Source organism: Rhinatrema bivittatum, chromosome 9, assembly GCF_901001135.1.
Source record: "Rhinatrema bivittatum chromosome 9, aRhiBiv1.1, whole genome shotgun sequence".
Taxonomy (NCBI): Eukaryota; Metazoa; Chordata; class Amphibia; order Gymnophiona; family Rhinatrematidae; genus Rhinatrema; species Rhinatrema bivittatum.
In genome coordinates this window covers 48,430,004-48,455,411 of record NC_042623.1, presented here as the reverse complement: position 1 = coordinate 48,455,411, position 25,408 = coordinate 48,430,004, and the positions used below count along the sequence as shown (strand labels likewise).

The 25,408-nt window shown below is 42.7% G+C and overlaps 1 protein-coding gene across 20 annotated transcripts in view; it reads right to left on the bottom strand.

Moving 5' to 3' along the window:
• The window catches only part of CADPS2 (calcium dependent secretion activator 2), a 1,612,018-nt gene that overhangs the window by 99,565 nt on the left and 1,487,045 nt on the right, over nt 1–25,408 (bottom strand). For all 20 annotated transcript variants that reach the window (XM_029616598.1, XM_029616596.1, XM_029616606.1 and 17 more), the window contains 2 exons: nt 15,796–15,879; nt 15,658–15,690 (listed from right to left, as the gene is read on the bottom strand). In XM_029616598.1, coding sequence (XP_029472458.1) covers nt 15,658–15,690; nt 15,796–15,879 — 117 coding nt within the window. The remainder of the gene's footprint in view (nt 1–15,657; nt 15,691–15,795; nt 15,880–25,408) is intronic.

Below are 25,408 nucleotides of genomic sequence, written 5' to 3'. Positions count from 1 at the left end.
TGTCCATATGGAATTTAGGGGTTATGTTTGAGATGGCCTATATCCTTTACATATGCAAGTTAACACCATGCTGAAGGCAGCATATATAAACTATCCCTCTTGCAGAAGTTAAAACCATTTTTGAGTTTTTAGGATTTTCACACAGTTTTGCAAGCAACTATCCTGAGTTAGACTTATTGCACTTCACTTTTATTGGGCCTTACTAACTATCCAGAAACACGGCTGCATGAATATTAACAATTTACCAAAGGTTGCAATAAAATGGAGGATAAACATTCAAAAATTGCAATGATCATTCATAAATCTTTAAATACTACTGCATCTCTCGGTGAAAGTACTGTTTAGAGAATCTGTCAACCTTGATCCTTGTGTTTCGCCGATCATGGCCTGTTAGGTGTGCTGTCTCCATGGACAGTGCATCTGGCTGAAGCTCGGGACAGAGCTTTTTCAGTAGCTGGATACTTTGCTAGATAATTTGCTAGATATTTGTGAGCTATAGATTGTCCTTTTAGGAACAATTAAGGGCATTTTTCTTTAGATAAGCATTTGATCTCGTGGAGCAATAAAAAAGTGCTTTCAGACCATCGGGTAACTGTTGATGAGACTATGCTTAAAATAGCTATTAAAAATAATAGTCCTCTTGGCTACAAATATGTGATAGTCAGTCTAGAGATGCAATGTACCATGGAAAATTTTGTTATTTTTGATTGCATGTTTCTATTATTATTTACATTTTTATGTAACCCACTTTTGAACTGTGGTGTGGTGCAGGAAATACATTTTTATAATATATGTATATTTTTCCTAAATATTATACCAGAAGAAATATCATAGCCCATCCTAATTTGAAAAAGGTGTATTCTGGGATGCAGAGCTGGATAGTACAGAATGCATTGCTGCTCCATGAATGATTTCATTTCAAATGGCTAAATGGAAAAAAAAAAAAGGTCCATGCACCAGGACACTGCCCATACTTTGGGAACAGGAAGCAGTGTCTTAAATCCGCACAACTAAACATTTCGCTTGGTACACATATGCATGCAGATCTGCAAGTAAAGCTACCTTTATAGATTAAACAAGTATTTTATCTTCCTAAGCCTGGGTAAGAATGCTTTTTTCTCCACCTCAGGAGTTATCAAGCATGCAGGGCACTACAACCTTGATACCAGTTCATTTACTGTGCAGGTAAAAACAAAGCAGACTTGCTAGAAAAAAAAAGCACATTGGAATTCTGGTTGCTATGTATATAGTAATCAATATCCCAATATATTCACATACACACACACATACACACAAGGCATATCTCAGAGGTGTGAAGCTCCAGTCCTCAGGGACCATAACTAGTATGTTTTTCAGGGTATGCAAAATATACAGATTCATCATCAAATGCATAAAATGTATCTTATGAATATATTTATAAGGGATATACTGGAAAACTAGAATGGTTGTGGTTCTCAAAGACTGGAAGTTGCACATTTCTTTTGCCAAACCGCTTGAAGCCGCTTTCGCCGCCAGCTGCCCCAGGGAGGCAGGGGAGCCGCGGTGCGCACCTCCGGATGAGGGGCAGATAGGCTGAAGAAAGAAAAAGTAAGTTAACTTTGGTACACTTATTCACAATACTTTACATGTCGAGTCGCTTTTCGCCCTGTGCCTTGCGTTGGGAGGAGGGATTTTAGGTTTTAGTTTTTCTTTTGGTTAAAGTTGCTTCGGGGAGGAGGGGAGAGAGACTGGGGCTTGCCCCGGAGAGACCAGCACCCATGGATGCGGCAGGGCAGGTGAGCAGGGGGCTGGGGGAAAAGTTTGCCATCTACCCTTACCCCTGCCTCTAACGCAGGGGTAAGGTAGGCGGTAATTTAGGGCAGGTTAAAGACGCGGCTAAACTTCTGGTAAAAGGCGATAGTCGGGGCGCACATTACTGAATGGGGGGGGAATAGCTAATCCGATTGTTTACATCTCATATACATGCCGCGGGCAGAAAGGGTTACCCATTGATTTAAAGAAGTGGTAAGGATGGGTTAAAAGGGATAGTGAATCACAGATTGGACTAACGCGGCCAAATTGTAAGTAGAAAGCGGGTTAGAAGCAGGGTAACCGCGGCCGCACTTTACTGTATTGGCCTGCATGTTATTTACGAATTGAAAGCATAGGGACAGAGGGAAGGAAGTAGGAGCTGCAATAACAACATGGAAAGTAGATGGTGTGAGCAATGATTAGGAAGGCCCCCAAAGAATATGGTTGTTGGGAGGAAGATGAAGATAGGGAATAGGAGATACAGTTTCAAAAAAGAGACATTGTGTAAGAGTTGAGGAGGAGGGGAAAAGCAGAAGAATGGAAGGAGGGACAGAATAGAAGAAATGAAATGACACATGGAAGGGGAAGGGTTGGAGCAGGCATGGTGGGAAGCAGGAGAGAGACATAGTTGCTAAGGTAATAAGGCCTGCTATATAGCTGTTGAATCTGGTTATGCCGAGAAGCTAGGGGGTATATTTGGAGTGATGAGGAGGAGATAGACTGAAGGGAAGTGCGACTATGAAAGAGAAGAAGGAAACAGAATGGAAGGAAAAGAAGAGAGGAGAGGAGAGACTGCGGAAGTGGAAGGAGGAGGATGAGAAACATCTCATCGTTGGGAGGAGGAAAAAGGTGGGAGAAAGATGAGCGGGTAGGATAACCGAAAGAGAAGTAAGCATACATATATAAAAGTGTGAGAGAAGTGGAGAAAGAAAAGAAGGGAAAATTTATCTAAAAAAAACTATTTTATTAAAAAAAATGTACAAAAATTGAAATATTTTCTATAACAACTTGCCCTAATTTGCATCTTAAACAATAAAAAATAAATGCTAATTTATGCAAATGAACTGCAGAATCAAGAGACAGATTTAGGATTTGGTGCCCTTAGACAATGTTTGGTGCTGTCACACCCCCCTCTCCCACTGAGGGTTGAACAATAGGGAGCAGGTCTACTCTGAGCTATCACTCTGAGGTCTACTCTGAGCTATCACTCCTGCGATAGCTCAGAGTAGATTCTGTGACAAAAAATTTAAAAATTCTGAAACAAAAACATTTCCAATCTTTCATATTTCATTGTAAAAATAAATTAGTTTGTATAGTAGATGTATTAGTATAATTAATTAGTATAATTTATTTTATTTTTATTGGCGAAGAAAAGTAATCTCAAGTATCAGTACACGGAGGAGACCTCAGGAGATGGGGGAGGAGGAAGGAGGGAAGGGATCAAGAATGGGAGAGGAGAGGGAGAGGGGGAGTTGCGAAGAAGGAAAGAGGACTAGTAATGGGGAGGATGGGAGATGGGGAAGATTAGGAAATTGGGATGGGGAAGATTAGGAAATTGGGATGGAGAAGAAGAGGGAGAGAGAAGTAAGTTCTTGAACTGAGAAAGAGGAGGAGGAGGGAATAGGAAGGGTTGGGGAGTGGGTCCCAGGATTCTAGGGAGAAGGGAGAGGTAGGAAGGGAGCTTCCAGGATTTGGGGGACAGAATCCAAGATGAAGGGAAGGAGGATTTGAATTGCAGTGGGTGGGAAGAGAGGAGGAAGGTGCCTTTGCCATGCTCCGGTCCTGCTCCTTCCTGCATCCCATCTTTAACACCCCACCCAATATGACACACACATACACTTGACACCACTCCCTTCTCTCTCTCACACACACAAGCATTGCCTCCCTACCCTTGTTTCCCCTCTCTCTCACACATAGGGACTACATAGCAGCCGCTCCTTCTCTCATCCCCCACTCAGCCTTTCTTCCCATCTGTGACGGGGTCACTATGCTAGACTGATAGGAAGAATAGAGCTGGGAACCAAAGTTCTGGAAGGAGGGTGAAGGAAAATATAGCAACACCAGGCTAGGGACTTCCCTTGGTTCCTTTCCCCCGGATGTTACAAGGACAGAAGAACCACAGGTGTGGGAGGTTAAGGGTGGGACTTCCCTGGAGCCAATCAGCTGGCAGAGGAGGAGGAGTTCCCACAGGATAAAAAGGACTCCCTAGTAGAGCAGTCTCAGTCTCCTGCTGGGGACCGAGGAGGAAGGATCGGATTACCTGTCTGCTTTGATGCTGGACATTCCCCGACCGTGTGAAGGACTGCCGCAACTATCACAGAGAAGGTGAGCGCGGGGACTTCTGTTGTTGGACGAATGACAAGGATACTTTGCCTGGAGGACTGCTGGTGGGTGGCTGTACCTCTGGGGAAGGGTTGAGGTCCCAGAGGTACGGAAGGAGGTGGCAGTTAGGCCCAGTGGGGCCGGACTTTTGAACTATGGACTTTGAGAGGGACTTCTGAAGCCAGTGGTTGGAAAGTGAGTTGTTGGCTCAGTGGGGGAAGGCATCTGCCTTCCATCCAGGTGGTGAGGGTTCAAATCCACCCTGGGGACTTGTAAGATAAATATGTTTAAACTCCAAGGGACCAGGGAAGCTCGGTCAAGGTTTGGACCCAGGAACGGATGCAAGCAGACGGTGTATGGACCAGGGAAAGCGTCACACCATCCTCCAATTATCTCTACTCAACCCCTCCTAATCTCCCCAAAATGATTGCTTTTTGCTCTGTCTGCTGTAGGCTCACTCCCCCCTCCTCTCCAGTTCCCTAAACACTGCCTGGGAAGGGAGGAGCTTGGAGTGGGAAACAGAAGGCTGCTGTGTGAGATTTAGCACAACTGAAAGGCAGCAAATCTTCAGCCAAGCCGCTGCCTGCCCTCCCGGATTTTTGCCGCCCTAGGCACAGGCCTAATGTGCCTATTGACAAATCAAGGCCTGGTAGAATCCCCACAAAACTCTAAAAAATGGTGCTATTGAATTTTCTGACCCTTGCCACAGAATTTCCCACTATGCTGTGCTATGCTGCTGCAAAAACGAAGGGATAGTCTGTAATACTATGTCAGTGCTGTCTCTGCAGCCTGCTGCAATCAGGGAACTGCAGCCGGACTTTCACCCAATGTCCCACAGGGAAAGCACTGACAGTAAATCAAGGGATTAGGGTCCTACCCAACACACTGGTTAAGAATCAGCTTCATTCCTGTCATGATATGGAAAAAAAAAGAAAAAGAAAACAGACCTATTTGGAGCCACTGCTTCTGAGGAAACAGACTGAACACTCCACCTGAAAGCCTAGCTGACAAAACTGCTCAAGTGCCCTGCTACAAATCAGAAGTGTTTAGCTAGTGAAACCTCTCATTCCACTTGTTGGTGTCCTCACAGCTCTCTTTGGCACAATGCAAGTATTAAGAAGAGCACTAGCAGTAAATTAGAGATACTGAGATTGCATTCAATTCGCTCTGGTTTACGAGTGAGGTTCATTTCTTTCAAGGTATGTGCAAAACCAACCTATTTGGAGACCCTGCCCCTGGGAGAATAACCCCTCAGCTAATCTTCCTACTTGAACAGCAGACTGCAGGCTACGGAGAATAAGTGGGATTTGTAGCCCACAGCGTAAATGGATTGAGTTCCAGCAAAACACGGCATTAGAGAAAGGTAGTTAGCACACATGCATTCAGATGTCCGATGGGACTGAGTCTCTTTTGCTTGTTATATGTGGCCTGTTAAGGTTGCACTGTGCATCCCAAAAGAATATTTTTGGAATTCCAGAGACAACACCAAGGAGCACTTCTGCCCTGAAGATCCAAACGAGAAAACACGGATGACTGCTCCAATACAAAATATCCTTTTCCTTTGTTAAAAAAAAGTATACACACATGAGAATATTGCCATTTTTAATACCTGTGAAATATTGTTAAATATGTTAAACCAGCTTTTCCCTTACGTGTGTTTAACCTTTAGATTTTTATATGTTAATATTGCTTTGAATAACAGAAATATGCTTGTCACAGGGCAGCAAAGCAGGTTAAAAAACAAAAACTAAACCAAAAACTCCCATCAGCTTTTCGTATTCATCTTTGCTTTTATTGTCTACCTGGTCAATTTTAAAAGGCTTGCGTGTGCCAGAATCGTGAGATACCTGCATGTCTTGGACGCATGCCACACGGATTTTAAAAGTCCCGTGACAATGCGTGTATCTCCCACACAAAAAAGTTTTCTGCAAAAAGGGGCAGGGCATGGGTGGGCCAGGTAAGAGGCATGAATCCTGCGTGTACGTATTTACCCTACCGCGTAACTTTACTTCTGCTATGGACGGCATATAAGTAAGAAAATAAAAAAATATAGGCTACTTTGTGAGGTTTAGGGGTCTGGCCTAACAGGGTAAAAGGTAGGCAAACTAATGGGGGGGGGGGGGGGGGGGGTGAGGAAGGGCGATTGGTTAACTGCGCGAACTGGGAACGAACTGAGAAAATGAGCTCTAGCATCAGCGCGTGTTATCTAATGAAATCCACCCCACTTACCCGGTCCGGCGGCATTTGCGCACATGCGTGCATGCATATAAAACGGGTTGCCACATGTAGGCATGTCCAGGCTGTTTTATTACATGTGCGCAAATACACGCGTTATGTTATAAAATAGCTGTGTCCATGGCGTGCGCCGGCAAACTTGCGCACATGTTATGCCTGCGCATTGCTCTTAAAATTTACCTCTAAGTGTTGATCTATTCCAGAAGCAATGACATATGGGAATTTCACAGCTAGTGAAGATTTTTCATGTAGCTTGTGGCTTGAGACTATAATCATTAAAAGACTATAACAAGGAAGAGCTCACTAAAAACAGCTGGGGACATCGTCAACTGGAATTTTACATCTTCAAAAATCCCGCAGTTTCTTCTCTGCAAGGTATACCTAAAGTAATTACTTACAATTACTAAACTACTCCTCCCCTAACTTTTAAGTGACCTGTACTGGATTTATAAACGTGCTTAGCTGAAGCAGAATCGATAAAATGCTCCCAGGCTACCTTCACCAGAAAAAAACAAACAAACCGTGTTCTGTATACATTTTTTTCTCAATTTAGTAAAGCATGAAGTATGTCTTTCTCATGATAGAGATTGTCTGTCTGTATATTGTTCAGCAAGAGACAGACAGAAGGAAACTGGGTGATTAGTAGGGCCGTGTGACGCATAGCAGGAAATAAAATACTCTAAAGCAGGGGCTATTCCACCACCACTGGTTACACAAGTAACTGAATACACTGGCAGGAGAAGGAGTTTAAATAAGGGTGTAGGCTTCAACAGATTCTTTTTAGGGTTAATCACTAGTTAACCTGGCAAGATGAACATGCTGTTTAAAAAAAAAAAATTCCTAGTTAATTATATGCTGCAAATGCTCTTGCTTCCTGCTGCTCTACCTAATCCCACAGGTGCAAATTCTCTCTTTTACCAGACACTGGAAGGTGGGCCCAGATTCACTGTCTTTTTTTTTTTTTTTTCCTACCCCCACAGCAACAGATTCAGATACAGAAGGAAGAGCTTAACCTTTCACTAGAGGTTAACAATACTCTAGAAAAACACGGTCATGGTGCCTGCTGAACAAAGGAGACTCATTTTTAAATACTCTATTCCTGTTTCAAAGATGAACTAGTAGGGCTTATTACAATTGGCTCCATTTGATAATACAAGGCCCTTTGGCTACGGGGAAATAAATGTTTTCCTGTAACAACAAATCAAAGAGCAATGCTTTGGCATCTCAGTTTCTCAAAGATGAGGTTGCTTTTTTCAGCTGAGGGAAACTAAATAACTACTAAGCCTACCCACTGCTGGGAGGGAAATAATAAGGGTTATAATAGATAGATAGATACGCATATACATATACAACTCTCAGGTTACATTTCACTTACTATTTTAGTGGAAACTCCTCTTTCTATTTATCTAGACAGACAGACACATGTAGGCATGAACTATATGTGTACTTACTCTATCATTGGTATTTAGATTAGGTGTAAGTTTGTGTGCTTCAGAGAAGATGCAATTAGCTCATAGCATATTAGAGGGAGAATCTGCATCTATCATCAATGATTACTGTCACATTATTTCTTTTAACTCTTGGGGCAAGCTTTATGTGGTATCTGTCAAATAATACTAAAACTCTAAATCTTTAAGCATATTTCAAGCCAAGTCTATTGCTTTTAATCTTTCATTTGATGTTTCATAATACTCTTTTAGTTAAATTATATAGAAGAGAGAATGCTGGATATCTCTCAACTCTGCAGTGAGTCTTTGCCGCGATGTGGTCACAGCCAACAATTTTCTTTTCATTTTAAGCATGATTTTTCCTTTTAGCTAAATGTACAGTCATACGATTATATAAACTATTTCCTCTCTTTCCCCAATGGAGACTGTAAATATTATACACAGTATATCATCCTTCCAACACCAGGACACTAAACATAGTATGAAAAAGCACTTTAACTTTGCTAGGAAATTGCAGTATTAGTGTCTGGGGTCTCCTTTCCCTAGAGGGCATGGAGCACAGGTATGTAAAACTGAGAAAATGACATTCCCCCTGACCTGTGCCAGCTGAAGTGAAATCAGGTACCTGCAAACCCCATGACGACTACCTGTCTCAAGCTGAACTCAGCTTCACTTAAATGAGGCCACTGACATCAGAGAGCAGTCTGGTAGCCCAGCTAGCATTGCTCCTCTTGTGTGGCCAAGAGAAAGAAGGCCATGTTAGATGCTTGTTGGTTGCCTATTGTACAGCGTTAGGGTAATTGATGATTGTGGTCTGCTTTTTGGATGTGACTGCTAATTACAAATCAAGAAGAGGTCCCCAGTGTCTCATCCACTAACCCATTACTGACTGAGGCATGAAGAGACCTGATTCACCAGCAAGCTCTCAAATGCAAAGAATAAGAAAGCAAAGGATGCTTGCCAGGGTAAGTCTCCTACTGCTGGCCTCCTGGCGGCAGCAACCAGTGGGGAATTTAATTAGGTATAAAACTGCATATAACATAAAAGGCCTATTTCACCTCTGTTAACCAAAAAAAAAAGGTTTTTTTTTTATTGTTGGAACATTCAGGCCACCTGACTTGTTTCAACCCTGATGGATTTCCAATGACCTCCAATCCTTATAGGATTCATTCATTGTGGAAGTGCTCATAAGATAGCTGTGTGGTACTTTGTTATAAGCAGGGGCTGCATTTTTGAGAAGAGCATAGATTGAGTTGTCAGAGATGGGAGGGAAGAACTGGTATTGCTGCCCACTTGATGAAATGGTGAGGTGGGGACGGCAGAAAGACAGCAATTCCCACAGTACCGAGTCCTATGTGACCCTGCATGAAAACCTTTCTCATATGAACAACTTTCTTCTTTTTTTTGCAGATTTTTTTTGATTTATCTGTGTTTACTTTGTATAGTAGGGTCAGGGCTATATACCAACTGAATAGAACATGTAAAAAGGAATCTAACAGCCTTAGTGGGACAGCCTTTGTCAAGAGGGAACAAACCAAATTGGTAGTGCAGTAATAATGTGAGACTTCAATTACCCCAATATAGACTGGGTAAATGTATCATCGGGTCACGCTAGAGAGATAACGTTCCTGGATGGAATAAATGATAGCTTTATGGAGCAATTGGTTCAGGAACCGACGAGAGAGGGAGCAATTTTAGATCTAATTCTCAGTGGAGCACAGGACTTGGTGAGAGAGGTAACGGTGGTGGGGCCACTTGGCAATAGTGATCATAATATGATCAAATTTGATTTAATGACTGGAAAAGGAACAGTGTGCAAATCCAAGGCTCTCGTGCTAAACTTTCAAAAGGGAAACTTTGATAAAATGAGAAAAATTGTTAGAAAAAAACTGAAAGGAGCAGCTACAAAAGTAAAAAAATGTCCAAGAGGCGTGGTCATTGTTAAAAAATACCATTCTAGAAGCACAGTCCAGATGTATTCCACACATTAAGAAGGTGGAAAGAAGGCAAAACGATTACCGGCATGGTTAAAAGGGGAGGTGAAAGAAGCTATTTTAGCCAAAAGATCTTCATTCAAAAATTGGAAGAAGGATCCAACAGAAGAAAATAGGATAAAGCATAAACATTGGCAAGTTAAATGTAAGACATTGATAAGACAGGCTAAGAGAGAATTTGAAAAGAAGTTGGCTGTAGAGGCAAAAACTCACAGTAAAAACTTTTTTAAATATATCCGAAGCAGAAAGCCTGTGAGGGAGTCAGTTGGACCGTTAGATGATCGAGGGGTTAAAGGGGCACTTAGAGAAGATAAGGCCATCGCGGAAAGATTAAATGATTTCTTTGCTTCGGTGTTTACTGAAGAGGATGTTGGGGAGGTACCCGTAATGGAGAAGGTTTTCATGGGTAATGATTCAGATGGACTGAATCAAATCACGGTGAACCTAGAAGATGTGGTAGGCCTGATTGACAAACTGAAGAGTAGTAAATCACCTGGACCGGATGGTATACACCCCAGAGTTCTGAAGGAACTAAAAATGAAATTTCAGACCTATTAGTAAAAATTTGTAACTTATCATTAAAATCATCCATTGTACCTGAAGACTGGAGGATAGCAAATGTAACCCCAATATTTAAAAAAGGGCTCCAGGGGCGATCCGGGAAACTACAGACCGGTTAGCCTGACTTCAGTGCCAGGAAAAATAGTGGAAAGTGTTATAAACATCAAAATCACAGAACATATAGAAAGACATGGTTTAATGGAACAAAGTCAGCATGGCTTTACCCAGGGCAAGTCTTGCCTCACAAATCTGCTTCACTTTTTTGAAGGAGTTAATAAACATGTGGATAAAGGTGAACCGGTAGATATAGTATACTTGGATTTTCAGAAGGCGTTTGACAAAGTTCCTCATGAGAGGCTTCTAGGAAAAGTAAAAAGTCATGGGATAGGTGGCGATGTCCTTTCGTGGATTGCAAACTGGCTAAAAGACAGGAAACAGAGAGTAGGATTAAATGGGCAATTTTCTCAGTGGAAGGGAGTGGACAGTGGAGTACCTCAGGGTTCTGTGTTGGGACCCTTACTGTTCAATATATTTATAAATGATCTGGAAAGAAATACGACGAGTGAGATAATCAAATTTGCAGATGACACAAAATTGTGCAGAGTAGTTAAATCACAAGCAGATTGTGATAAATTGCAGGAAGACCTTGTGAGACTGGAAAATTGGGCATCCAAATGGCAGATGAAATTTAATGTGGATAAGTGCAAGGTGATGCATATAGGGAAAAATAACCCATGCTATAATTACACGATGTTGGGTTCCATATTAGGTGCTACAACCCAAGAAAGAGATCTAGGTGTCATAGTGGATAACACATTGAAATCGTCGGTTCAGTGTGCTGCGGCAGTCAAAAAAGCAAACAGAATGTTGGGAATTATTAGAAAAGGAATGATGAATAAAACGGAAAATGTCATAATGCCTCTGTATCGCTCCATGGTGAGACCGCACCTTGAATACTGTGTACAATTCTGGTCGCCGCATCTCAAAAAAGATATAATTGCGATGGAGAAGGTACAGAGAAGGGCTACCAAAATGATAAGGGGAAATGGAACAACTCCCCTATGAGGAAAGACTAAAGAGGTTAGGACTTTTCAGCTTGGAGAAGAGACGACTGAGGGGGGATATGATAGAGGTGTTTAAAATCATGAGAGGTCTAGAACGGGTAGATGTGAATCGGTTATTTACTCTTTCGGATAGTAGAAGGACTAGGGGACACTCCATGAAGTTAGCATGGGGCACATTTAAAACTAATCGGAGAAAGTTCTTTTTTACTCAACGCACAATTAAACTCTGGAATTTGTTGCCAGAGAATGTGGTTCGTGCAGTTAGTATAGCTGTGTTTAAAAAAGGATTGGATAAGTTCTTGGAGGAGAAGTCCATTACCTGCTATTAAGTTCACTTAGAGAATAGCCACTGCCATTAGCAATGGTTACATGGAATAGACTTAGTTTTTGGGTACTTGCCAGGTTCTTATGGCCTGGATTGGCCACTGTTGGAAACAGGATGCTGGGCTTGATGGACCCTTGGTCTGACCCAGTATGGCATTTTCTTATGTTCTTATGTTCTTAACCCATATGTAAAATAAAGGAGGCATTCTGTTATCAAACAAAAATACGGTTTTAACGCAGACACCGGAAAGCAAGATGTGCCATGTGTAATGTGAGCAAAGTAAACAAGGTCATCTTTTCTTTTTGTGTATATCTTCCAGGCAAAAAGACTTTGGGATGAATTTTTGAAAACATTTACGTATGTAAAATTAGCATATATATGTGCAAGTAGCTTGTACTCTCATACATGCTATTTTACAAACATCAAAAGTACATGCGTATTTTCGGTCTTACGCACACATTTATGTATGCAAAAAAGAGGAGGTCGGTCTAGGGGTGTTGTGGGGCTAAGAGCTATGCATGCAAGTTATTATTTTATAAGAGTCTTATGTGCGTACATCTGGAAATTTATTTGCATTATCTTACACCTGCTAATTATCTTGCATAATTGATATCGGCCTCATCTATTTTCCTGCTATTGGTTGGATGGGAGAGCTGGGTGAACGTCAGGGGAGGGAGGGGGGAAGTACAGGTTGACAAACTAAGAGGATCTCAATGACCTGGAGAAGGACTAGATCATGGGTGTCCAACTCCAGTCCTCGAGGGCCACAAACCGATCTGATTTTCAGAGTAACCCTAATGAATATGCATGAGATAAATTTGCATGCACTGCCTCAATTGTATGCAGATCTGTCTCATGTATATTCATTAGAGATATCCTAAAAACCAGACCGATTTGTGGCAATCGAAAGACCGGAATTGGACAACCCTGGACTAGATGAACTAGTGGAGATTTCAGAAAACTGGCGATTTCAATTAGATGTGCATGTCACTTTTTTCATGCATGAAATATATGCACATATGTTCTTAAACTAGATAGGAAAAGTATGCACTTTCAATGCATTGCAGATATTTGCATGGAAGGAGACATGTATTTTTATAATCTGCATGTACCTGATATGTACAGGCTATAAAATATGCAGTAGATCTCCGTGCGGCCATATATGCGCATGTATGGGACCACACAGAGTTGTTTGAAAGCTACTCTCTTTATGTAGCATTAAAGACAGAACTAACCAATATGACTGTCCTTTTCTCGTACACAATGACTCCATATAGGGGATTATATTAGCAGGCATGAAAAGTATGCATCAGCTTCACAATATTTTATTTCTGAGTAATCAAGTGCCACATCTAAAATATTTTCCATCCCCTTGTTCTAACAAATGAGACAACAGTAGCTCTCTACTATTTCAATTTTAAACATGAATTTTGTGCAATGTGCTGATTTGTAGTTTTAACCCATGGGGTTTGCACCAATAATCAAAGTGAAGCTATTTGGGTACTTTTGCATTAACTGTTGCATAAGACAAAACGTACCTGCAGAAATTTGTACCTGCTTTTAAAAAATCCCAAACTACACATGCTGTTTCCACCCCCTTCTAATCCCAATCTCTGGAATGGTTTTAAACCATGTGGGTAAAATCACAAGCGTTGCTGAACAGCGCACATAATTTTACCAGCATTGAGGATGGATGATAATCAAGGAGCCCTCTTCCACAGGTAGAATGCTGTTTGAATATTGCCCTGTAAGTGTTTATGTAATTACAACACATTACAAGGGTCTTTCAGAAACATTTGCAAAAGAGGAGTGTAACAAGTAAACAAAATCATAAAATATAACTTGTGCATGCTACCACTGAATTTTCATCAGCAACATTTATATCTAGGCCCCAATTCAAATCTTTGTCATGGCCCTGTATCACCTGTGAACAGGGAAATGTTTGCTGGCAAAGGCCAACGTAACCCATCTGAATGGTCGACCACCATCTCTGGTGATCGACCATTCAGTGTATTTGGATTTTCAGAAGGAGTTTGACAAAGTCCCTCATGAGAGGCTTCTACGAAAACAAAAAAAGTCATGGGATAGGAGGCGATGTCCTTTCGTGGATTACAAATTGGTTAAAAGACAGGAAACAGAGAGTAGGATTAAATGGTCAATTTTCTCAGTGGAAAAGGGTAAACAGTGGAGTGCCTCAGGGATGTGTACTTGGACCGGTGCTTTTCAATATATATAAATGATCTGGAAAGGAATACGACGAGTGAGGTTATCAAATTTGCGGATGATACAAAATTATTCAGAGTAGTTAAATCACAAGCAGACTGTGATACATTACAGGAGGACCTTGCAAGACTGGAAGATTGGGTATCCAAATGGCAGATGAAATTTAATGTGGACAAGTGCAAGGTGTTGCATATAGAGAAAAATAACCCTTGCTGTAGTTACACAATGTTAGGTTCTATATTAGGATCTACCACCCAGGAAAAAGATCTAGGCATCATAGTGGATAATACTTTAAAATCGTCAGCTCAGTGTGCTGCAGCAGTCAAAAAAGCAAACAGAATGTTAGGAATTATTAGGAAGGGAATGGTTAATAAAACGGAAAATGTCATAATGCCTCTATATCGCTCCATGGTGAGACCACACCTTGAATACTGTGTACAATTCTGGTCGCCACATCTCAAAAAAGATATAGTTGCGATGGAGAAGGTACAGAGAAGGGCAACCAAAATGATAAAGGGGATGGAACAGCTCCCCTATGAGGAAAGGCTGAAGAGGTTAAGGCTGTTCAGCTTGCACAAGAGATGGCTGAGGGGGGATATGATAGAGGTCTTTAAGATCATGAGAGGTCTTGAACAAGTAGATGTGACTCTGTTATTTACACTTTCGAATAAAAGAAGGACTAGGGGGCATTCCAGGAAGTTAGCAAGTAGCACATTTAAGACTAATCGGAGAAAATTCTTTTTCACTCAACGCACAATAAAGCTCTGGAATTTGTTGCCAGAGGATGTGGTTAGTGCAGTTAGTGTAGCTGGGTTCAAAAAAGGTTTGGATAAGTTCTTGGAGGAGAAGTCCATTAACGGCTATTAATCAAGTTTACTTAGGGAATAGCCACAGCAATTAATTGCATCAGTAGCATGGGATCTTCTTAGTGTTTGGATAATTGCCAGGTTCTTGTAGCCTGGTTTGGCCTCTGTTGGAAACAGGATGCTGGGCTTGATTGACCCTTGGTCTGACCCAGCAAGGCAATTTCTTATGTTCCTTCTATGCAGGGGGCATGAAAAATGACATCCTGACTCATTGTTAATGGTTACTTGGGGCTGCATAAAATAAACTAAGACTGTAAAAAAGAGGGCACACTGATAGTTGCATGGCATATGCATTATTGGCTCATATGCTTTTCTATCTAATTTTGCAACATTGACTGCTTTCTAAGTGCACTACTGACAGAGAGCTGAGGGGTAAATTGAATGTGACTTGCCAATTATGTAAAATAATGTGAGTAATCTTAATTGGAAAACAGAACCAAATGTATTTGCAGATTCTGATGATATTACAGGGGCATTTTTATTTTACAGATGCTACAAACGAGGGATGTAGAAACTGGATGATATGGAAAAATGGTGAGACTTTCTTTTAAAAGGGTCCTAGTCATTACCTCTGTCACAAGAAAAAGGGGGATGTTAAGAGGGTATCATTTTCCTTGGAGAAACTTGGCTAAAATGCTCGCCAAGTTTAATGTTCTCTCTTACAGCAGTTAAGTGTGTTGTGAACCAGAGTACAATACAAAATGATCACTAAAAAAACATTATTACAAGCATAAAGAAATCAAACCATGAAATGGATGCCCTGTATGGAACATAATACATTTTTTAACACTAGAATGAGAGAGAAAAGCTTTAAAATGCAATACTTACAGGAACATCAACATATTTGGCAGCAGCTTTTACCTTTTAAAAAACACAGAAAACACAAATGAATAGCGATCATTCAGTTATTGTTTCAGAATGACAATGGCATCAATTTGAATAAACTAGATGAATATTAATACTTACAGTGAAAGAAAGTATTGATGAGAAGAAAGTGCCTTCATCATATCTTGACAATTTAGATAATATACCTTCGAACACGGAAACAAGCTATACAAGAAAAGATAAAGGAAACATGTTTAAACAAGTAGGCACAGGGGATATCTGAACTTCATCAACCCCCAAATTCATCCCAACCAACTACAAAAAGGGCCGGCCTTACGCGCACCGGGCCTATTTTCAAAAGGCTCAGCGGCGCGCATAAAGCCCCTGGACGCGTGTAAGTCCCGGGGCTTTACAAAAGGGGCGGGGGAGGGGCCAGAGGCCTCTGCACTCCTGCTGGGCCAGGGATTGCGTGCCAGCAGTTGGGCGGCACGCGCAACTTAAGTTTTGAAATAAAAAAAAGAAATCATGAAAGGTAGGGGGAAAGGGTGGGGAAAGGGAAGGTGGAGTGGAGCGCAAGGAGGTTCCCTCAGAGGCCGCTCCGATTACAGCTCGGAGCAGGCTCGGCGTGCACAATTGTGCACCTCTTTGCGTGCGCCGACCCCGGGTTATAAAATCGGGCGCACATGTTACAAAATCTACCCCAAAGTGCATAGTTCATCAAAACAAATGAGGAAGACAAAAAGTGCAAATGAGGTAGCCAAAGAAGACTGCCCTGGATAGGGAGAGATATCATATATGCTTGGCTGGCAGATGTGATGTATCCTTGGCAGTGTGGACAGGATGGGCTGATTGATCTTTTTTCTGCTGTCATTTACTATGCTACAACCTTAAGAGTTCTGGTATACTGCTTTTAGACTGCCAAGGTCTGACAAAGAGTCCTCATTTTATTCACTCTCCCACTCTCCTCCCTACCTTAAAGGCAAAACTAACACTGCTGTAGTTATTTAGGGATAAATATGATTACTGAAATTCTCAGTCAATTCCTCAAATGCTGCTATCAACATTAAGTCCAAGCTGGCTAGTTCCATCACTGTTGGACAGGACCATGTCATTTGTGGCAACTGAAGTGACACTGAGAAGTAGATTGTTAATCAAGAGATGCATCTTCATCTTTATCACCTCCATTGTCTCTATACAGCAAGCCAACACAACAGATAACACTTGTTTTAGTTTTCTGTTTTAGTCATGATGGTGAAATGAAGAGGGTGTGAGAGAGAGAACAAAGAAGAGACATCAGAACAGGTGAAGTAACTGCATAGTGCATACAAAGTGTTCTTGGAACAGAAGTCATCTAGTGATTAGAGCACTAAAATGAGCCTGGAAAAGTCCTAGAACATGAATTTAAGACTTTCAGACTCTCTTCTCTGTGCTGCTGGCATCCCTTTTAAAATAAGTTATTAGTCTTAACACAGCTTTGATAATTGACAAAATAATTATAAAATTGCATGAACCATTTTGGTCTTTATCTGCTGTCACAAATTGTATGTTAGTACCCTCCTCTCCAATTTTCTCCTACAATTAGAAACCTTCCTCTGATGATGATGATGTGCCAAAGCCATTCAATTTGTCTTAACGCCCAAGGGCTGGAGGGGAAGTCTCCTCCAAGACTAAACTCTTCAGTGCTGATGCTCTGCCAGCAGGAGTTACCCCAGTGTCAGCAGCTGCATAACCATTCCTTCGAAGCCCAAGCATATGACCTCTGCTACTTGTCAGGTCTCTCTAGGCATCATAGTAGATAATACTTTAAAATCGTCGGCTCAGTGTGCTGCAGCAGTCAAAAAAGCAAATAGATTGTTAGGAATTATTAGGAAGGGAATGGTTAATAGAACGGAAAATGTCATAATGCCTCTGTATCGCTCCATGGTAAGACCGCACCTTGAATACTGTGTTCAATTCTGGTCACCGCATCTCAAAAAAGATATAGTTGCGATGGAGAAGGTACAGAGAAGGGCAACCAAAATGATAAAGGGATGGAACAGCTCCCCTATGAGGAAAGGCTGAAGAGGTTAGGGCTGTTCAGCTTGGAGAAGAGACGGCTGAGGGGGAATATGATAGAAGTCTTTAAGATCATGAGAGGTCTTGAACGAGTAGATGTGACTCGGTTATTTACACTTTCGAATAATAGAAGGACTAGGGGTCATTCCATGAAGTTAGCAAGTAGCACATTTAAGACTAATCGGAGAAAATTATTTTTCACTCAACGCACAATAAAGCTCTGGAATTTGTTGCCAGAGGATGTGGTTAGTGCAGTTAGTGTAACTGGGTTCAAAAAAAGTTTGGATAAGTTCTTGGAGGAGAAGTCCATTAATGGCTATTAATCAATTATACTTAGGGAATAGCCACTGCTATTAATTGCATCAGTAGCATGGGTTCTTCTTAGTGTTTGGGTAATTGCCAGGTTCTTGTGACCTGGTTTTGGCCTTTGTTGGAAACAGAATGCTGGGCTTGATGGACCTTGGTCTGACCCAGCATGGCAATTTCTTATGTTCTTATGTTCTCTCTCTATATATGTACAGTTGCATACAAAAGTTTAGGCACACCTGGTTAAACTATTTGTTTAAATAAAATCTCTAAGGGGTCGATTTTAAGACCCCCACGCGCACACATGGATGTGCCGATTTTATAACATGCGCACATCGCTGCGCGCAGGATAAAGAATATGTCGTCTGCGCGCACATGCATGCTGGATTCTAAAATCCGCGTGCGCCATGTGCGGGCGGCCCACAACTTGCACACAAGGGAGGTAATTTTCAAATTACGTGCAGCGATGGAATTGGCCTTTTTCCCAGTTCCCTCCCAGTCTGCTCCAATTAAGAAGCAGCTTGGGAGGGAACTTCCTTACCCCGCTACCTAACCTTCCTCCCCTTTCCCCTCTCCACCCCCCGACCCCTAACACCTACCTAGCTACCCCAAATTTTTTTATTTCAATACTTACTGCTCCTCTGGAGCAGACGTAACTTATAGAAATGATGGCAGAAGAAGACCAAACGGTCCATCCAGTCTGCCCAGCAAGCTTTCACACTTTTTTTTTTCTCATACTTATCGGTTACTCTTGGCCCTTATTAGTAACTTTTTGGTTCTAGTTACCTTCCACCCCCACCACTGATATAGAGAGCAGTGCTGGAACTGCATCTAAGTGAAGTATCTAGCTTAATTGGTTAGGGGTAGTAACTGCTGCAATAAGCAAGCTACTCCCACACTTATTTGTTTACCCAGCCTGTGTAACTTCTACATACTAGTCGGATACTGGCGCGCTATTCCCCGGGACAGCATCTAATGGCACTGTCCCAGCCTGTCCCCACCCCCCACTACCTGACCAGACCAGACCAGACTGTGCTCCCAGCCTGCCACATTTGAGAGGCCCGGCACTTCGGCGTGTAACGGGGGTTACACTCATGGCCGGGCCCTTCGGAAAATGCACGCAAGGCCTGGCCACGCATGCAACTTCCGAAATTTATGTGCACAGGCCTTTTAAAATTTGGACATCAGTGAACAGAAGCTGGCACAACTTCTACATAGTACAAAGTTAAATAGCTCTATAAAATACTCCTCCTCACCTCAGATTGTTATTGTAATATATTGTGTGACCATCAAAATAGGTGTCATTGAGAATGTTTTCACATAACTGTGTTCTCTGCCTTATGCTTAATCATAGATCTTAATTCATAACATATCAACATTTAAAAATAAAATTTTGTATATAAAATATAGTAAAAATAAATCAGTTATTGATATCTTGATTTGTATTGAAATAAGACATCTAATTCTTAATGTGGCGATCACTACCATTTTTATGTTGCTATTAAATTCTTAGTATGCTCACTTTAGCCCAATGCGGGTCTACGTTTCAAATCTTGTTCTTCTTCAGGGTGTGGTCACTGTGTTTTTCCGGACATTCAACATGGCACAGGAAATGTCATGATTTTCTAAAAAATTTTATTTCCAATAAACTTTTTTCTAAAAAATATTGACATGTAAGTCCTATGATTAAGCATAAGATGGATAACATAATTATTTGACAACATTCTTGATGATGCCTATTATGATGGTTACACAATATATTACAATAAGAATCTGAGGTGGGGAGGAGTATCTTAGAGAGGTTTGAACTATATCCACCTGTTTCAGAGTTGAAAATAAGGAAGGAGAGTTGTTGTCATGTGCAAGACTTGGCTGGCCTGGTGAGCAGAAGCCAGGTCCAGGAATTTAACCCAAGTCCTCTATGCATGTGGTACAAATACATTTTTTTTTTAAATTCTTTATTTATCATTTTTTGATTACATCTGAATCAAGAAAACAAAATATATATAATCTTCATACAATGAACATTATTTTTAGTGAATAAGCCTAAACATAACATTTCTAAACCTTAAGTCAGCCTCATAATTAAATAATTAATCGCCTTATTCACAGTTACTCATCAAGTGGAGCCGAGAAAAAACAAGTTCTTACAACCATAAGGAATAAAACCTGAAAATTCTAATATTACAGAACTAAACAGAGTTATTCTTCAATTACCAAAATTGTTTTTTGTTGGAGAATCTAGTCTCCTTCTTTTTGGACCCTTTGCTCTTCCAAAAATTTTTCAAAACCTTGTGGATCATAAAAAATATATTTTTTATCCTTTGCCCACAATAGACACTTACACGGAAACCTTATAATTATTTTAAATCCGAAGGTTTTAGCAAGGTTTGCCAAAATCATAAATCTCTTTCTTCTAGCGTGAGTCTCCTTCGCTATGTCTGGGTATATCCAGACTCTTTGACCCAAGTAGTGAGTGGTTCTTTTTAACATAAATAATCTCAGAACTTTGTCTCTGTCATTAGACTGAGCAAATTTAACCAATAGAGTTCCACTACTCTCTACTTGGGTACTCAAAGAAGTCTCCAATAGCTCTGTTACATTCAAGGATGTTTCCTGATAGTGTTGGTCTTTATTCTCCATCTGATCACTATTCCCTATAAAATAGGTATTGGATATTAAGGGTAAATTTTCTGTTGTTATAGACAGATTTTCCACAAAATAATTTTTTTAACTGCTCTCTAGATGACATTAACTTACATTTCGGAAAGTTTACTATTCTTAAATTTAAGTAGCGAGCTGAATTTTCCAACATTTCAACTTTCCTAGCCATTATATTTTCACCTTTTATAATATTAGCCTGTACATTCTTGATTGAATTTAATTCTTCTTCCACTTTCACCAATGTGACTGTATTATTAGTAACCAGAGGATTAATATTGATCAAAACATTCTGCATATCTTTTATATTTAAACTTAAATTAGCAATATTATTTTGTAAAGCTGTTATCGCTTGCCACACCATTTCTAATGACACCTGTTTAGGGTTTTCCGGTTTAGCTATGGGGGTAGAGGATAAAGTTAAATTAGTTGCTACTAATTCTTGTGTAGCAAAGTTCCTTAAGACCGGAGATGTTGATTCTTCTCCAACATGCTGAGATGTTCCGTCGGGTCCCCTAATATCTCCGACTATTTGCTCTCTCAAACAAGATGTAACCGCAGCTTCTCCAAGCTTTTTGGATTGTACCAGATCAATGCCTTGAACCCCCTCATTTGGACTCAGTTCTATAAACGACTTCTGTAAAATAGGTGAGCCTGATTCACTGGCATTGTCAGTACAGTGAGGTGGAGCAGGGGCAGTTGGTGCCCCGGGACTTAAGCTGACTTCGCCAGATTGTGGAGATACTTGTTCCTTATCAGCCACTATCAAAGGCCTCTCCAGGGTTACATTCTCTGATGGTGAGTAAAAACCCGTAATCATTGATTGAATTGGGTTGGGTCTTACAGGTGTTGAGGCCTCCTGTTTGACCTTACCCTTACGCTTTGTGTGAGGCATTTTATAGGAAAATAGAAGAACAGTCAACAAATCTGGGTTTTACTCACTGTTCTGTAGGTCAATATAAGCGATCAAACTGCAAGAGGTTGGAATACTTCTAGATCCGATGAAAGAAAAGAATCTTGTGCGCCTTCCCGCCTTCACCGGCTTAGGCAGCGCGCGCTGACGGCGGCGGTGCGCCGTCTGCCGTTCAATTAATAGGCAGACGCACCTTGCTGACGTCACTGGCGTGCTCCTCCCGGGTCACGGCTCCCGCAGATGTTCCGAGGGTTGGGAAGGTGTTTAAAGGTCCGTCCAGCCCCGTAGCAGGTAGAGTAATCCACCCCTCTCCGTCTAGCGGCTCCGGGTTCACTGCGCCGTCTGCCGTTCAATTAATAGGCAGACGCACCTTGCTGACGTCACTGGCGTGCTCCTCCCGGGTCACGGCTCCCGCAGATGTTCCGAGGGTTGGGAAGGTGTTTAAAGGTCCGTCCAGCCCTGTAGCAGGTAGAGTAATCCACCCCTCTCCGTCTAGCGGCTTCCACAAATACATATTTAATATTAGATGGAAAGAAAGTAAACATTTTCAGGATAATTTTCGAAAGTCTTTCCATAGGTAACACATTTTTTTTGCAGAAATGGCCAGTTATAAAATTACTTGCCCAATATGCAGGTAAACTTACATGGGTATATTATCTATGTGAATAAGTTTACTTGGACTGAGAAGTGTGCATGAAACTCTGATGCCCATAAGTGCAGGTGTAATTGTGTGCAAGTAAATTTGGAATTTGGTGGGATAATTTTCAAAGCAAACGTACATGCTTACAGGCTAATTTTAAAATGAGCGCATGTGCACACATACACGTGTATCAGCGCACAAGCAGAGACACACTGTAATTTTAAACCATCCGTGAACTTGACTACCACACTAAGGGGCGGATTTTAAGAGCCCTGCTCGCCTAAATCCGCCTAAATCCGGGCGGATTTAGGCGAGCAGGGCCCTGCGCGCCGGTTCGCCTATTTTACATAGGCCTACCGGCACGCGCAGAGCCCTGGGACTCGCGTAAGTCCCGGGGTTTTCAGAGGGGGGCGTGTTGGGGGCGTTTCGGGGCGTGTCGGGAACGTTTTGGGGGCAGGCCCGGGGGCGTGGTTACGGCCCGGGGCGGTCCGGGGGCGTGGCCGCGCCCTCCGGACCCGCCCCCAGGTCGTGTCCCGGCGCGCAGGGATTTACGTCTCCCTCTGGGAGGCGTAAATCCCCCGACAAAGGTAAGGGGGGGGGTTTAGACAGGGCCGGGCGGGTGGGTTAGGTAGGGGAAGGGAGGGGAAGGTGAGGGGAGGGCAAAAGAAAATTCCCTCCGAGGCCGCTCCGAAATCGGAGCGGCCTCGGAGGGAATGGAGGTAGGCTGCGCGGCTCGGCGTGCGCCGGCTATACGGAATCGATAGCCTTGCGCGCGCCGATCCCGGATTTTAGCGGCTACGCGCATATCTACTAAAATCCAGCGTACTTTTGTTTGCGCCTGATGCACCAACAAAAGTACGCCAAATCGCGCTATTTGAATATCTACCCCTAAGTATGCCTCCTATTTTTAAGGGGTTACTCGAGCAAACCCACTGGGGTAGATCTTTAAAAAATACGGATGGGATTCACTCTCTATACCCAGCTACTCTGCCTCCAATCTTCATTGGACTCTTAATGCTAATGGGCTATCCGCTCCTCGGGGGCCTCACTTGCTTATCAGGTCGCTATCAGTAAACCGGTACTCGCTCCTCAAGGGCCCATGTTCCCTGACTCACTGCCTGCTCCTACCTTCTCTCCTGCCTGGAAGAATCCACTATCTTCAACACCAGTGAGTACTACCATCTCCACCTCAGAGCTTTCCCTGGAACCAGGTACTCGCTCCTCGAGGGCCTGCCTCCGTTCCAGCCCTGGTGCCATCTCCTATGTGGAATCGCTGTGTGAGTACATCTCCAACAAGCCTTTCAGCTCTCAGGGATCAGGTACTCGCTCCTATCCTGGGGTTCTCCATACTGGGCCTTGTTCATATTCCATTGTACTCATTATTCTCAGTTCTTTCCATTACAGCACTGCTACCGGAGGGATACTAGCCCAGCCGGGCTACTTCAACTACTCATCACTGTCACCTCTGGTGGCTACAAAACATTGTTTAAATAAAGATCAAAACTCTGTGTTTGTGTGTCCTCAGCTGAGCCTGACCTGTGGCCCCTCACGGGACTGCCCTCCCGTGGGCGTGGTCAGCTGCCACAGTGTCCAAGGGTCCACCCAAACCTCACTAATTATAACACCTATTTACAGAGGAGAGTGTTTGGGTGGAACTAGCATAACTGAAGTAGACCAAAGCCAAGGAAATGGATGAGATATATCCCAGGATACTAAAGGAGCTGTTCAACGGATCCTTGGAGACTGGAGTGGTGCTGCAAGATTGGGTCATGGTCCCACTTCACAAAAGTGGTAGCAGAGAGGAGGCTGGAAAATTTTTACCTCGGTGGTAGAAAATTAATGGAGATGTCGCTAAGGAAAGGATACTAGATTATTTATAATCCAAGGTATTGCAGGATCTGATACAACATGGTTGATGAAAGTAAAGCTCTGTCAAACGAATCTGTTAGATTTTTTTTATTGAATGGTTAAAGAATTAGATCAAGGAAAAGCACTCAATGTGGATTACTTGGATTCAGCAAGGTTTGACACAGTCCTGCTTAGGAAGCTTATGAATAAAATGAGAGCCTGGAAGGGGAATCCCAAGGTAGTGGAATGGGTTACAAACTGACTGACAGTCATTAGGGATGTGCAGGGGAAAAAAAGTTTTGCTTTCATTTTTGGTTTGTTTTTAGGAGGGGTTTTTTGCAAAAAATTTTGGTTTGTGGATTGTTTGATTCATTTCATTTGTGAGAAAAAAAAATCAAAATACCACACCTCCAAAATGGCCGAAAAAATGAAAACAAGGCCTCCTGCCTGTCTGCCTGGAAAATTCCAGTGCAGTGAGATCCACTGGCGAGGCCTAAGCCCAGACTTGCGGGAGCTATTATGTCACTTGACGCCACACCCCAGGTCCCAATGCCAGTCCTCAGCCCAGACCCAGGCACGATGCTGCAAACTGACCCGAAGCTGGGTTCCCGACACCAGGGCCTAGGCTGGAGTTCGGACACAGGCTTGCAACTGCAACATGGCCCAGAGGCTGGGTCCAAATGCTGGGGCCTCGGACCAGATTCCAGGCTCTATGCTGGGGCCTGGCCTGGAAGCCGGGTCTTGAAGCTGGGGCCTTGACATACGGCCCAGGCCTTGCAGGTGCTCTCATCATCCTCCTCTTCTGATGACTTCCACTGAGGTTATACTGGAGTTAATAACCTGGCACCATTTTCCCAGTGGTGATGCCATCGTGATATGTGGCACTGGGGTGAATAAACCAGAGTTAACTAACTCACGCGCAACCCCAGAGCTAGCGTCAGAAGAGAAGACGATGATGAGGGAGCAGCTGACAAGCCTGGACTCCGGGCTGGGCCCAGGCGACGGGCCCCAGCTTGGGACCTGGCCTCAAGGCAGGCTCCAGCATTGGGCCTAGGTCCGGGCTGAGGCACCAGTGTTGGGACCAGGGCTTAGCCTAGACTGAGACCCAGCGTCAAAGAACTGGCCTCGAGGCCGGGTCACAGCTAGTGGATCTGGGTCCGGGGTTCTGGCCTAGGCCCAAGGTGTTAGGACCTGGCCTCGGGCGGTCTTGGCATTGGCCTGGATCTGGGCCGAGGCTCAGCCTTGCTATCGGATACCTGACGGCATCAGTTAAGGACCCTTTTTTAGGTTCCTGCCGAGGTCTCAGTGTCAGGCTCAGCCTAGGCCAAGAC